The sequence below is a fragment of the Lipophrys pholis genome, assembly GCF_963383615.2.
Source record: "Lipophrys pholis genome assembly, chromosome: 12".
In the NCBI taxonomy this organism is placed as follows: domain Eukaryota; kingdom Metazoa; phylum Chordata; class Actinopteri; order Blenniiformes; family Blenniidae; genus Lipophrys; species Lipophrys pholis.
The window spans coordinates 24,489,444-24,504,174 of NC_137641.1; the positions used below are offsets into that span (position 1 = coordinate 24,489,444).

Here is a 14,731-nt window from a genome sequence, read left to right on the forward strand (position 1 = left end):
CCTTAAAGGGGATTTTGGTTTACTCCAAGTGTTCTGTGAAAACGGTCCCTCAGAAACAAATAGGCAAAAACAAAAATGGCGAAAAATAAAAAAAAATAAAACACTGCCTTTAAACTCGGATAATTGTGTGTAGCCTGAAAAGAGAAAAATAGAAAAGAAATTCTGTGAATTATAAATACTACTTTCATGTTTTTATTGCAAATTTTGAATTGAATAGAGGCCTCGTAAGCAAACGGAAGTACTTGTACCAAGGAAAGGACCGCGCACTGAGGTGTTGCAGCAATGGCGGAGGCTGAAAACAATGTGGAGCTCAAACGGAAAGCTGAGGATTCTCAGGATGGAGACGCCGAGGAAGAGGATACCGAGTGGGTCGGGCCCATGCCCAGTGAAGCCACAACGGCCAAGAAAAGAAAAGGTGTGTTTTACAAGAGCGAATGTGCCACTTTTATTGACAATCTTTGACTCATGCTAACTGACGCTAGCAGGGCTAACCTCCGCAGCCGCGCCAACTTTGTGTCGTTTGTGTCTTCTTCAGTGCTCGAGTTTGAGCGGGTCTATCTGGACAACCTGCCGTCAGCTGCGATGTATGAGCGGAGTTATATGCACAGAGATGTCATCACACACTTAGTCTGCTCTAAGTAAGTCACACTCTACATGCAAACTGCACTCTGTCCCTGTGGGGTTACTTTGCACATGATCATTCATTATTTAAAACTTTTTTTAATAGACATTGCAAATATTGCACATATATTAGTATGAATAAACTAGGTAATGATGCAATTAATTACAGAGCCAAATTTGCATGATCAGAGATATATCTTCAACAACCCAAAGAGGGTTACACGTGAGCTTCAATCTCTGCACTGGCTGCCTGTGTGTCAAAGGATTGACTTCAAAATCTTACTTCTTGTCTATAAAGCTTTGAATAATCTTCTTGGGCCTGAAAACATCTCAGATTTACTTGTAGCACATGAAAGATCCAAACCCTTGAGGTACTCGTTAAGACGTTTAGAGTGCATTCACATTTCCCTGTAAGTGAAGCAGCTTATAGTTTATACACTCCTGACCTGTGGAACAAACTTCACCTGAGTACGGCTTACACACTAATGTCAGGATTACTGATAGTAATTATTATTATTTCTTGAGTAAATACTCTGTCATTGTTTTAAGAAATCTGAAAAACAAAATCTGATATTCGTTTTGTTTTAACATTCAACATGTCCATGAAAACTGTCAAAGCTTTGACAGTTATCATGGACTTCATGACATGTCACAAATTTGTCATTATCACCATATCATCATTCGCAAAGACTGAACTGCAATATGTTATGTCTGCATGCACAGTGCATTCAGAATTTTAGATATGAAAGAAAAGTGTAAAAGATGTTTAATAATTGCTGATGTTGATTGTGCAGCCCTTCTCAGTATGTGCTGAGAACTCTTTGTGAATTAAAATTTTTTAATCAGAAACTATTCTTCCATTTCAGGACAGACTTCATCATCACAGCCAGTCAGGATGGTCACGTCAAGTTTTGGAAGAAGAAGGAGGATGAGGGAATAGAGTTTGTGAAACACTTCAGAAGTCATCTCGGTAGGATTTTTAATTTACTATTTAAAAGAAAAAAAAGAAATTTGAAGAACATTGACTGAGAAGATGTTTTTCTTTTTGTGCACAGGTGTGATGGAAAGCATTGCGGTCAGTGCTGAAGGGGCCCTTCTCTGTTCAGTTGGTGACGATCAGGCCATGAAAGTATTTGATGTGGTTAACTTTGACATGATCAATATGCTGAAACTAGGGTACGGCCAAAATCCGAAATGTTCTTTCATTCATGGCTGTTTACGAAGTGTCTCAGTATCTTATGCTGTTTTTTTCTCTCTTCTTTCAGCTTTCACCCGGGCCAGTCTGAGTGGATCTACAATCCTGGAGATGCCATTTCCACAGTGGCCTGTTCAGAAAAATCGACAGGGAAGATTTTCGTCTATGATGGAAGGGGCAGCAACAATCCTCTCCACGTCTTTGACAAAATGCATGCCTCGCCATTGTCCCAAATTCGCCTGAATCCCAAATTCAGAGTCATTGTGTCTGCTGACAAAGCAGGCATGCTGGAGTACTGGACTGGCCTTCCGAATGAATTCCGGTTCCCTAAAAATGTGCATTGGCAATACAAAACAGACACAGACTTGTATGAATTTGCCAAACATAAAACCTACCCCACCAGCCTTGCTTTCTCCGCCGAGGGAAAGAAAATGGCCACCATTGCCTCTGATAGAAAAGTCCGGATCTTCCGTTTCCTCACTGGAAAACTGATGAGGGTGTTCGACGAGTCGTTGACGGTAAGTTTTCTTCAATTTCTCAGCATGGATCTGAGTTAACGCTGTGACTTCCATGTGTTGCTCATCACACTTGTTTCACACATCAGATGTTCACAGAGTTGCAGCAAATGAGGCAGCAGCTGCCTGACATGGAGTTTGGGAGACGAATGGCTGTGGAGAGAGAACTGGAGAAGGTGGATGGCATCCGATTGACCAACATCATCTTTGATGAGACGGGCCACTTTGTGCTGTACGGAACCATGCTGGGCATCAAGGTCATCAATGTGGAAACCAACAGGTATGCTCAAATAAATCAGTGTATATAAACAAACAATTACCTCAGGAAACTCATTAATGGCTTAATGAACTGAAAGATGCATTTTCCTCTCGTTTTGTCTCATTTTTATGAACTAATTGTTCATATATCTCTTGATCATTGATAAATAATAAAACAAATTCATTGTACTTTAGTTGTTGTCTGAAGTTAGAATGCAGAGATGCTTTTTGAAGTTCTATCGTTGAAATTCAAAGTTTGAACACAAACAACTCTGACTGGAAATTATAATATGATTGAACATAGTTTTGTAAGTACTGATTTAATGAGGTGCTGTTTTTACAGAGTTTCATTTTATTTACCGTAACAAATTTAAGGATTTTTAAAGTTCTGCTATAGTGTTGCTCATGAGTATGAAGTTCCAGTGTTTTTGTAAATGAAATACAAGATCGTCTCATATTTCTACTCCAACTTCCTTCCACAAAAGCAGCTTTCCTCACTATTTTCTAAATTGCATTGATCAATTGGAACAACTCAGTTATTCCTACTTTATGAGTTATAAATCCAGACACAACTGGACAACTTCAAAACAATTAAAATTAAATTCTGATTTAATTATAATGTAATAACTACGACAAAATATTTTCGTGACATTCAAGTAAAATATAGAGAATCCAAACAATTCCTCCTGAGCAGCACAGACGAGAGTGGAGAGAAAGTAAAATGGATTGTAACAAGAAGAAACCGCCAGTGGAACCAGACTCAGGTGAACATCAGCTCTGACCATTCATTGTTTTTGGAATAGTAAAGAGAGAGAAAAGAACCAGACAAAGAACAACACAATCGATATTGAAGGTGATCCCTGTTAAAAGGTGCAGAGAGAGATCTGGAAGCCCAGACAACAGGAAGAAGACAGTTCTTTGACTTTTTCTCTGCCCCCAACTCAGATGCGTGCGGATCCTCGGGAAGCTGGAGAACATCCGTGTGGTTCAGCTGAGCCTGTTCCAGGGCGTGGCAAAGGCCATGAATGTGGCGCCCACCATAGAAATGAAAGCCTCCGACAATCCTGCCTTAGACAACGTGGAGCCCGACCCCACCATCTTCTGCACCGCATTTAAGAAGAACCGCTTCTACATGGTGAGATGGCATGACTTTCGTTTTTAGGTTGACACCTTGCGTCTTTTGCGTTTGGTGTATTTTTAAGTGCGTCTTCGTCTTTCTCCGAAGTTTACAAAAAGAGAACCAGAGGACACAAAGAGTGCGGATTCAGACAGAGACATCTTTAACGAAAAGCCCTCGAAGGAAGAGGTGATGGCCGCCACGCAGGCTGAGGGTCCCAAGAGAGTCTCTGACAGCGCCATCATCCACACCACGATGGGAGACATCCACATCAAGTTGTTCCCTGTGGAGTACGTTCACAGCATGAACACGGTCGCTTTGTTCAGAAGTCCTCTCCGTGACTGAGAGCACAGATTTACTGTTTTTATGTTTCCAGGTGCCCGAAAACAGTGGAGAACTTCTGTGTGCACAGCAGGAACGGCTACTACAATAGCCACATTTTCCACCGAGTCATCAAGGTAAATCTTCTCATTAAAAGAAGGTGGAATAAATACTCGGTTGAGGAAAATTTGTCACCTAATCTCCGCCTCTACTTGTGTGCAGGGTTTCATGATTCAGACAGGTGACCCCACAGGCACGGGCATGGGGGGAGAGAGTATCTGGGGAGGGGAGTTTGAGGACGAGTTCCACGCCACGCTGAGACACGACCGCCCGTACACACTCAGTATGGCGAATGGTGGCCCCGGCACCAACGGCTCACAGTTTTTCATCACTGTGGTTCCCACGGTAAGTGACCTCCGTAAAGAGCTGTGTGAAAATTTGGGATCACAATAAAATACTTTTAAGATTACACAAATCAAGATAAGTGTGTTTTATCAAACAATATTAAAAGTACAATGCAATTAAAGCTCACTGGGGAAATAGCAGACGTGTATAGAATAATAATAAACATGTAGTACTAGTTAATAGAAGTGCAGAGTAACAATTAATATTGTGATTTTCTATTCTATTGTGAATAGAAATACTTTATTAATCACAGAGGGAAATTCTTTAAAACCAACTTGCAACGTTCCGATTGAAAGACCACTCTACCAGCTGAGCAACAGCTGCTCCAGACATGAAGCCCCAGTTGACAACATAGACATTGTATTCTATCTAGTAAGTTTGAAGGTACAGATGAGTTTTTAAATGAGTAAATACACAATTACAAACATAGCTGTAGGACACAAATTCGTATGCTCCACAGATTCCATTTAACACGTCACATATAAAAACCGCACAACTATATACACGTGTGAATTTGCACGTCTCCCAATTATAGCTCTTAATACCAAATTAAAGCGTCTCCTCACACTGCATGAAGAATGGTGGAATCAATTTTGCACCTAATTATCATGTCGCGACTTAATTTAGGTGTTAGCCGATGTAAATTTTAACTTGTGAAATAGATTCGTCAAAATGGTTCATTAGTGGTTTCCAAACTTGTTTTTGTCGCGATTCCCTTTGAAGGTATCAAAACCCTGTAAGGTGTGACGGTGGGTGCTGGGCTCACTGGATTAACAACAAACAAACAAACCAAAAAAAAAAAAAAACAACGGAAAAGGCCAGAATTGTGTTTTGATGATACTGATGCAGCCTGTATACAAGAGACATGAGGATGGAGCCGACGTGCAGCTTTCTGACCACCGCCTTGTGTTTTGTGTTGTGCAGCCTTGGCTCGATAACAAGCACACCGTGTTTGGACGGTGCACAAAAGGCATGGAGGCCGTGCAGAGGATCTCCAACATGAAAGTGAACCCGAAGACTGACAAACCGTACGAAGACATCAGCATCATCAACATCACCGTTAAGTAGTTGTATGTCTCCATGATGTCTTTTTTTTTTTTTTTTTTAAATCAAATAGACTTGTGAAAACTAAACTCTGAATGTGGTTGTAATGGAGATTTCACAACATATTGCTCACCGACCATTTTAGATATTTTTACATAAACGATGTCGATGCACCCAAATGGTTTCTGACTTTGTTTTATTTAAATTTTGGGGGGGTTTATGAGAACATTTCTCCAATCCATACCACCATCTGGTTTGAATTTACGTTGCATTCATGGCAAACTCCAGTGACATCCACTGGAAAGCTCCGCAAACATTGTGGCGTTTGATTGAATTTTGTGTTTAATTATGGAAGGAATTTATGGGCAATAATCGGCCCATTATTTAAAAGAAGAAAGTACCAACTTCCAGACGAATGAGGTCAATTAGTTTATTTTACAGCATCACATTATGTATAATTTACAAAAGCCATTATCAAGTCCACCGGTAACAAAGGCGTTGATGCGCATTGTGCTTCTACGTTTCAAAAAACAAATGGAAATGTTCTCACTAAATGTTGAAAGGCTTTTTTTTTTTGTTTTTTCTGATTTAATACGTGCATTTTTTTTTTTAATATTTGTATTTCTATACATAGATACAAATGGTGAACATTACATAGCAATGAATAACTCAAATAATAGTTCCTTGATAACAAGACGAGTAGTGTCAGCGTCGGGTTTAATGTTTCACTAAGTTTCACATTACAGTTTCACTGAAAGGCTGATTAAAGGTGTACCAGTTCAAACAGCTAAACAGGACTTGTGTCAGATACTTATATAGGAATAGTTTCACAAGACATTTTATTTATTTATACGTTGTTTAGTTTTATTTTTTTGCAGTGAGGTTAATACTCGGTCTACTAAGAAAACAGCAGATAGTTCATTTGCGCCCAAATGAAAACTGGTAGTGAGGCAGCAGACTTGAGTGCATACGACGATTTCTGCGTGCAAGACACTCCACAAAACGGAGGCAGAATCGGTGCGTTCAATTAAAAAATAAAAAATAATAGATGTTCACCGCAATAGCCTTTGTATCCAAGTAACGTTCCCACTCATAAATAAGTTCAGTAAACAGTTCAATCTGGAACAAAAAAACCCCCCCTCTACATTCAAACCTAAAACCTGACCTGTGTGCCATTTCAAGACCAGCTGCATCATTAAATAGGTTCACACACTTTACAAAAAAACAAAAGATAAGTTAAAGACCCAATGAAACATCAGCCGATATTGCTTACATTAGTTGACAAGGCAAAGTCTGAACATTTGGCCATCAGTTTCATTCATTCAAGCCCACAGCCGTGTTTCTCTCCCGTCCCTACAAATGTTAAAACTGGTTCCGTTCTCAAGGGAGCGTCTATAAACTTACTGAATCAACTAAGAGGTGCAAAGATGGTTCTACCATTGAAACATGAACCACTCGGCTTCTACTGTCACATTTAAAGCTGGTTAGGACGAGTCAACGTGTGGAGAAAGTACAGATACAGACCACTCTGTCGGGGGGGGGCACGAGGAGCATTTCTAACACTTAACTGGACCAAAGTCAAAAAGCTATGAACTCTAGATTAAACAGCCTGTGTCCTGGAAACAAGTTACAAAGCAGAGAGAGAAAAAAAAAAGTGGAGGAAGTGAGAGCTCGTAGGCCACCGCAGGCGAGGAGTCTGTAATCCCTAACTCAGATTTTTAGGAGCTCTGGGGTTAATTTGGCTCGTGTGGCGAGTACGACGGGTTTAAAAGGTACAATGTGTAAGCTTTTCTCCTAAAACTGTTCAAAACATCAAAACATGGCCTCTGGTTATGTCTGTAGAAGCAATCTGACCCGCAGACATTAACACCACTTAATAGCATGAGATGGTGTGGACACCTTTAAAGAAAAACTACAGAGCGCATTGGAACAAAGGAAACGAGCTACGAAATTGTTAAGACAGAATTTCTGTTGCCGTCTTAAATCAGACAAATATAATTACAGGGAAAACACTGTTGCATCTTTTTATGCTGTCGGACGTTGTGTAAAACTGAAAGTTAACTCCATAACTTACAGAATTTCTGTTTTTAAATAATCCCAACAGCATCCGGGAAGTAAGCCCAGTCTGAGCGGCGTCTTGCAGAGAGCCTGGTTTGGTCTCAGGCCAACAGAAATGGAGTTTAACACTGATAGAAGAAATATAAGCACAAACCGGGATACCGACTCACCAACCCTACTCAAGTGGCTTCACTAAAATCTTACATATTGTACCTTTTGAAAACTCTTTTTTTTTTTTCTGATTCAGTGAAGTTCGGGAACGTTTTTACGTCTTGCTTTTTCTTTGCTCACTTTGGTGCGCGAAGAAGAAACGATGAGGAGCTTTTGGCTCAAAGCCGCAGCTCGGCCAGTACGTCCATGTCCAGAGGGTTTCAGGCTCAAGAGGCTGGGGTTTGGGTTCGGCTGGAGGGGGACGGGGAGGGGGAGAGAGTCTCTGTGGACGGGGGGGGGGGGGGTCCTTTTGTTTTAGGCGACATCCAGGACGCCAGCAGCCACCAGCTGTCTGGACAGCCAGTCCAGCCCCTCGTGGAGGCCCATCCCGCTGCGGGCGTCGCAGCCCTGAATGTGCCAGCTCCTCCCACAGCACAGCTTGTGAAGGCTCAGCAGCTCCGTCATCTCCTCCACCGACACGACACCGGGGACGTCCTGCAGAACAAACCACGGACCAGCTAATGACCAACGGCAGCTTTTGTTTTATTTAATTAATTTGTTGTTTGTTTGTTTTTTCAAATTCCAATCCCTGTGATCTAAAATGCTTCACAAGACACATAAAGAGGTCAACGTCAAGTACGCCTGAACACCCGCCGGTTTACACAAACATGTGGGAAAGGTTCTGAACAGTCTCTTTAGTACCTGCTTGTTTGCAAATATGAGCAACAAGGCGTCCCGCAGCTCCTTTTCTGTCAGTAGTTTGGCGAGCTCACTGTGCGCCTCCATGAGTCTGTCCCTGTGGCAGCTGTCGATCACAAACACCACGGCTGCACACAAGCAGGACCAGGGTCAGTGGGAGGGAAACATCTCATACTCAAACATATCTTTAACTCAAGATATTGAAGACTCGCTTGAAAAAGTAGGACAACAAATGCTAAGCTGCTATTTTTTTATTATTATAGTGGATTCCACAAATCTTTACCGAGGGGTTGTTTTATTTAAATGCCACATTAGTGGGTTAAACTCACTCCAGTATCATGAACACAATGAATAAAGTATGTCAATAATTATACATTTTATACGTCAGTGTCTATCGAGACACATGATGGAACACGTTAAAAGACATTAAAACACATTCGGCCAAGCGCAGAACATACCCTGAGTATTCAGATAATAGTGTTTCCACAGCGGTCTGAGCTTATGTTTTCCACCCACGTCCCAAATGGTGAATTTTAAGTTCTTGTATTCAACCGTCTCCACATTGAAACCTTTCAAAAGAAAAAGGAAAAGTAGAATCAAGTTTTAAAGCGACTATTACGAATTAGCAGAAGTGAACTGATAGATGTACATTGATGCATTTACCAATGGTTGGGATGGGCTGCATGAACTCATCCTGTTTCAACTTGAAGAGGATTGTGGTTTTTCCGGCTCCGTCGAGCCCAAGAGTCACGACACGGATCTCCATCTTTGGACCAATGTGGACCCGGTTGTCCTGAAAAAGGGTGAGGGATCATTGCCAATCAGAGCGTATGTGGGCCGTTTTCACATCATCCCTGACAGATGGCGTCATGCAGATGTCCACGTGTGACTGCAGGGTCGGTGTGTACCTTAGTGAAGGTGACGGGGATGCCAGCATCCAGCTGAATGTGATCCGCCAGCTCCGTGAACTGATGCTGCTGCTTCTGAAGCGTCTCCAGCAGACAGTTGATCTCCTGCTTGGCCAGCACAACTCTGCAGTCGTCCTGCAGCAGAGAGGATTTAGCGCATATTCAGACCCAACGGCCGACATGAAACTGGATGAAGATGTCAGATTACGATTAACAAGATACTGTAAATCTGGGACACGCTGCCTCTACTTTTAGGTTTTCCTTACTGGTGAATTATCGCTTACGTTTCCATCGCCATACAGGAAGTTAATCAATGTAATACAAGATTAATTAAGTGAAGCAATAAACGGAAAGACAAGGCAGATTAAGAATGTTTAGATGCTTTTTGAGAATTTTAAGAGGCGAGAATCTTTGTACTGTTTGGGTAGAATTTCTACTTTTCTTTATAGTTTCTTGTGTTTTCTTAATCAACTTCAATCTTAAATTTCTTCCCAATATACAGTCTGTGAGTTTCAGTTTCACCTGAATTCTGCCGGCTTCTGTTGTAATTGTTTTGATTTATTTTAATTGAAAAATATTCTATGCAGACAGACGAGTGTCTTTGCGACACATTCACACTGACAGACTGTTCGAAATACAATAGCTGCAGTGAATTTCAAATACTTAATAGCAGTAAAAACAAAAAATATATATATTTACTCAAAGACTTGTGTCACCTAACACTGCGTCACAGATCTGTCCATCTGACCGTTTTAAAGCAGCTTTATGAAACGCAGCAGAGCTCGCTGTTCCTCCATGTCTCACCTGCTGAAGCGTTTTCTCACAGTGTAGGCAGGCGGTGGAGACCTGAGACAGCAGGATGGTCATGTCCTCCTGCTGCTGCCTCAGCCAGATCAGCCTCTCTCTGACATGAGCGTCCACCACGCTCAACGCCATCTCCTCCTGCCGACACAGGGTCTCGTGCAGGTCGGCAAAATAAGCTCGAACACAGGAGCGTGCGCTCTCCGCTGTGCCGGGAACCTGGTGAGCCGATTCGAACAACATCATCATGATAAATCGTGCTCTTTTTTTTTTTAAAGAGAGAGAGAGAGAGAGAGAGAGAGAAGTGCGATTTGTCGTCTTACATGTTCCGTATGTGCCATGCCTACTCCGTCCTCTACTATCTGCTCGCCGCCTTCTATTTGCTGCACAATGCCAACCAGCTTCCTCGAGTACTCGGACACCTCGTCTGTGAAGGTGCGGATGCAGTGGGCCATGTCCAGAATGGATGCACGGATCTGATTGGCTTCGGTCTCAAGAACAGCATGCTGGAAAGGAAAGTAGAGGAATTCTTGACCTCCCGTGTCTCTTAGACGGCGATGGATGATTAGTGTTGTAAGTAAAGCACAACAGTAATGCCAATACTTGTAGTAGTAACAGCACTGAAATTATCAACAGATTAAAATAAATGCAGGTTTCCCTTTATAAGAACAGTCTGCATGTCGTTAGGTTATCTCAGGTGTTTTTGTCATCGGTTCCTGAATTCTTTACTTCAGGGAAATGGTGACGTGTACTGATCACTTTCACCTGAACCTATTGATTCTCTGAGGTACCTTGTGTCCCTGGTGCTTGCCGTACTCCTTGCACACGCAGCACATGAGTGGGCCCGACTGACAAGCCTCCTCCAGACACACAAACTCGATGGCGTGGACCTGGTGCTGCGGGCAGAGGGTCTTCTCGTGGGGCTTGTCGGCCAGCGGCACCCGGCGGTGTTTGGCCAGGGTGCGAGTGGAGTGGGTGAGCTGGGAGCACTCGGCACACAGGTGGGTGGCACACACGGTGCAGTACATGGAGGCGGTGTGACTCTCGTCCTCGTCACACCGGATTATACACTAGGAGATCAGAACGCGTGTGAATCGGGGGGGGGACAATAGAGTGAGAATGACAATAATACATGTAGACAATAATGCAGAGCCGCTTGATCAGAGCTTCAACAAGTCCCATTAAATTAGGTGTGGTTGATTGATGCCATGCAGGTTATATGAGTATTGTTTAAATCAAAAAGATAAAGGTAATTTTATAAATTTCACTGACTTTAAGAAGTTGCTATAATTGCTTCAAGTAAAGAAGTGATTTCTTTCCTCCCAGGTATGGGGCAGAAATAACACTTCTGGGTATGAATAAAATGCAGATTTGTTGAAAATGTGTTTTCTCCTTTGTAAAAGAAGAAATAAATTAAAGTGAATCTCTATAAAGTAACTCTGACAAACTTCTTCTGATCAACTGGCAGTAAAATAGAGAAGCATAAAGTGTTTTTAGTCTTTATTGATAAATAGTTTTAGACATGCTCATTTCAAAGAAGTAATATCCAGACACCCCATTGATTTCTCCATAATGCTTATCCTGGAGATCATGGAACCACTGTATGTGTAATTGGGAAAGTACCCCAGTGCTTCAGTGTTTTTATTCCATCGCTACGGTTCAGAAAAAGCACATCTGAGCTGACTTACTTCTCCCATGCCTTTCAGGGCATCCTCTGCCATTCCTGACTGGTTCGTTGCTCCATTTTGAAGACGCTCCAAGAGTTCAAGCAGAGCAAAGTTCTTCTTTAAGCCCCAAACTCCGGAGTCCCCTGAGCAGATGAGAGGAAACACACTTACTAACCAGAAGGAAAGCGGTACAACTGTACTCTGGCCAAAAACAAGATAAGCCCTTTATTGTATGACGCAGTCACGCACCAAAATAATTGCTAAGATCAGGCTTTAAATGTTTCTATTTTATGAGGTTAATTATTCATGCAGGGCACAGTTGCTTTTACCATTTAGATTTAGACTGCTGAGGGACCTTATTCAATGCACTCAGCCTTCTCCTATATTTTCTCTCCGTACAGTTCACAGGTGCAAATCATTATACTTGAAAGAATCTGAGCAATATATATTTTCTAGCCACGACAACCCATGTATTTATGATGCAGAAAGCTGTTCACTCACCCAGTTCGGTGACCTGTCTGTCGAAGGGGCAGCGGACCGCTCTGCCGTGGAGGGGCAACCGGGTGAGACAGTCATGGCACACCGTGTGGCCGCAGAGCAACAGACGAGGGACTTTGTCTCCCTGGAGGGAGAAGACGTCCTCGCACACGCCACACTCCAGCACCTGGGAATGAGACCGGTTCACTTGATGAGCTGCTTGTGTCCGTCACTGCTGCTCAGACAGGACTGATTTATTTAACTGCACATTATGCAATCAAACCAACTGAATATTGAAGATCATGTGACAGATTACAGCTGCTGATTATGCAACATTTTGAATGATTTTTTTATTTTAGATCTCTGCTATTGTGTGTTATTTCTCTGTTTGGGAAAAAACATATTCCTGCCTACAATGTGTATATACTTTGTTTTAATCAGTCCTACATGAGGATAAACTGAATATATTTTGGATGTGAACACTGGCAGCTTTTGGAAACAGACATGAACATATTTCAGAGGAATGTTTTCCATATAACTCGAGCAGAATTGCAAACAGAACCACACAATACACACTATCAAAGGTGCATCAACAATAAAATACCAATTCCAACAAATGAGATCCTCAACATTTCTGAAGTCACAAGGTCAAACAAATAAATGCCAAATTTCCCAAACATTATGGATCTGTGCCTCAAATGAAGTGACATGTATTGGGATTTCTGTCTTCAGCCAAGGAATTAATAAAAGCGACTTCAAAAATAAATAAAACGTTGGAAAATTTGCAGGCTTTGGACGTAAATGATTATTCACACCAAAGCATTACTAACCTTGGAAAAAAACTTCCAGCTGTGTTTAAATTATTGGCCAATACAAATAAATCATGTTTCATAATAAGATCACTAACGAGTCATCACTATGATGCTTCTGTTTTATCAACAACAGCACGAGATATTGTTATGGAGTGGCAGGAACAGGCGCAGCCAAGTTGATGCGCAACACGAAGACGCAGTTTTTACCTCCTGATTTCTGTGCAATCGTGTGATAAACACATCCAGCTTCAGACTTATAAATCACATTACTGAGCTTTGCCTGCACGTGGCCGCGCACACGCACGCTGCAGTGAGCCAAAAAAACCTGCGCGGACGCCAACGAGCATGAAGGAGCTCGAGCTCTGTTAGCACTCTGCAAACGCAGACACCAGCACTGGGGGCGAAGACGCACACACGACTGAGATTATCATAACAATCAGCAAGCAAACGCTGTGCCGCGATGCAGCCATGACAAGCAGCAGAAATCGCGTCTAGATTCATGTTTGGCATCAATCTGCACCAACGCCGACGCAGCGGCTTTAAAAAAAAAACATGAGCCACGAAGGCGAGCCTGCAGCCGATCCTTCATGTAACGCAACAGCACGAGCATCGCCACCATAAGCCAAGTGATAGTGTTGACTAAAAGTTTACAACCTTAACGGTGTTTCCACTCGCGCCCCTCCCGTGTCGGATACACGGCTCCATCGTCGCTCCGGCGCCCTGCTTGTTTATTCCTGCTGCAGCGGCGGCCATTGTGGGGGCAACGGCGCATAGACCCGCGCATGCGCAGGAGCATGAGCCAGCCCGAGCACTTCCGGCTCGGAGAAAGAAAGAAAGAAAGAAAGAAAGAAAGAAAGAAAGAAAGAAAGAAAGAAAGAAAGAAAGAAAGAAAGAAAGAAAGAAAGAAAGAAAGAAAGAAAGAAAGAAAGAAAGAAAGAAAGAAAGAAAGAAAGAAAGATTTTACATTTTCAAAAATAATCAAAGCCTTAAAGAACATTCTCCACTCAGAAGTAAAGATTAATTCCATTATTTGCCAATTCGCAAAAAGTCAAAGTCTGAAATATATGAAACAATACCAGCAAAGGTAAAAAATTACACAACTTTTGAGATCTAATGTGCAGAATAGAGAGTGTGTAGGTGTTCGGCCTCAGTCAGCTGAGAATATCCTCTGGACCACACAAAAAGTAAAATCACACTTTCCTTATTCCATTATCTGTTAGCCTGCCAGTTTTTATCCAAATCTCTCCTCACTTTTATGAGTTATGCTAACCAACCAACCAACCAACCAAAATCAATCAAAGCATATCCCTCCTAGTAGAGGTAAACTGGCAGAGAGGTGTTTATCCAAAATGTATTTCTTCTTACTGGCTCCTAGAAGGTCATCAAACTCTTCTAACATTCAAAGATCATAACGAACAAGCTGTAGTATAACTAAAACAGCTGATTGGGCCATAGTTTTATAAACAACAATGAGCAAACCAGTAAATAAAGCAATAAACCAATAAATTAATAAATAAATAGATTTAAATATTTCGAAACACCCAAATGAAATTATTACAGAATAAATTTATCTAGCCACATTCAGTTTCATAACAATGCGCAAGGTGTATTTGAATACTTTAGTGAGGCTAAAGGAGCACAGGAAGCGTAAAGAAAGCAACGTTTGAGACATGTTGTGACTAC

The 14,731-nt window shown here is 41.9% G+C and overlaps 2 protein-coding genes across 2 annotated transcripts; one reads left to right on the forward strand and one right to left on the reverse strand.

Annotated features, from left to right (window-relative positions):
• The first annotated feature begins 61 nt into the window (after positions 1 to 61).
• Positions 62 to 6,265, forward strand: ppwd1 (peptidylprolyl isomerase domain and WD repeat containing 1). Its single transcript, XM_080477057.1, has 11 exons — positions 62 to 415; positions 536 to 638; positions 1,488 to 1,591; positions 1,677 to 1,797; positions 1,887 to 2,334; positions 2,421 to 2,611; positions 3,535 to 3,724; positions 3,815 to 3,996; positions 4,083 to 4,164; positions 4,250 to 4,432; positions 5,357 to 6,265. Exons 1-11 carry the CDS (start codon positions 283 to 285, stop codon positions 5,498 to 5,500), a joined length of 1,881 nt encoding a protein of 626 aa, XP_080333183.1. The 5' UTR covers positions 62 to 282; the 3' UTR covers positions 5,501 to 6,265.
• Positions 6,167 to 13,828, reverse strand: trim23 (tripartite motif containing 23). Its single transcript, XM_080477058.1, has 11 exons — positions 13,703 to 13,828; positions 12,261 to 12,423; positions 11,781 to 11,902; positions 10,884 to 11,162; positions 10,416 to 10,598; positions 10,096 to 10,311; positions 9,292 to 9,426; positions 9,047 to 9,176; positions 8,842 to 8,952; positions 8,387 to 8,511; positions 6,167 to 8,179 (listed from the first exon to the last, which is right to left on the reverse strand). Exons 1-11 carry the CDS (start codon positions 13,799 to 13,801, stop codon positions 8,000 to 8,002), a joined length of 1,743 nt encoding a protein of 580 aa, XP_080333184.1. The 5' UTR covers positions 13,802 to 13,828; the 3' UTR covers positions 6,167 to 7,999.
• Between the last annotated feature and the right edge of the window lie 903 nt (positions 13,829 to 14,731).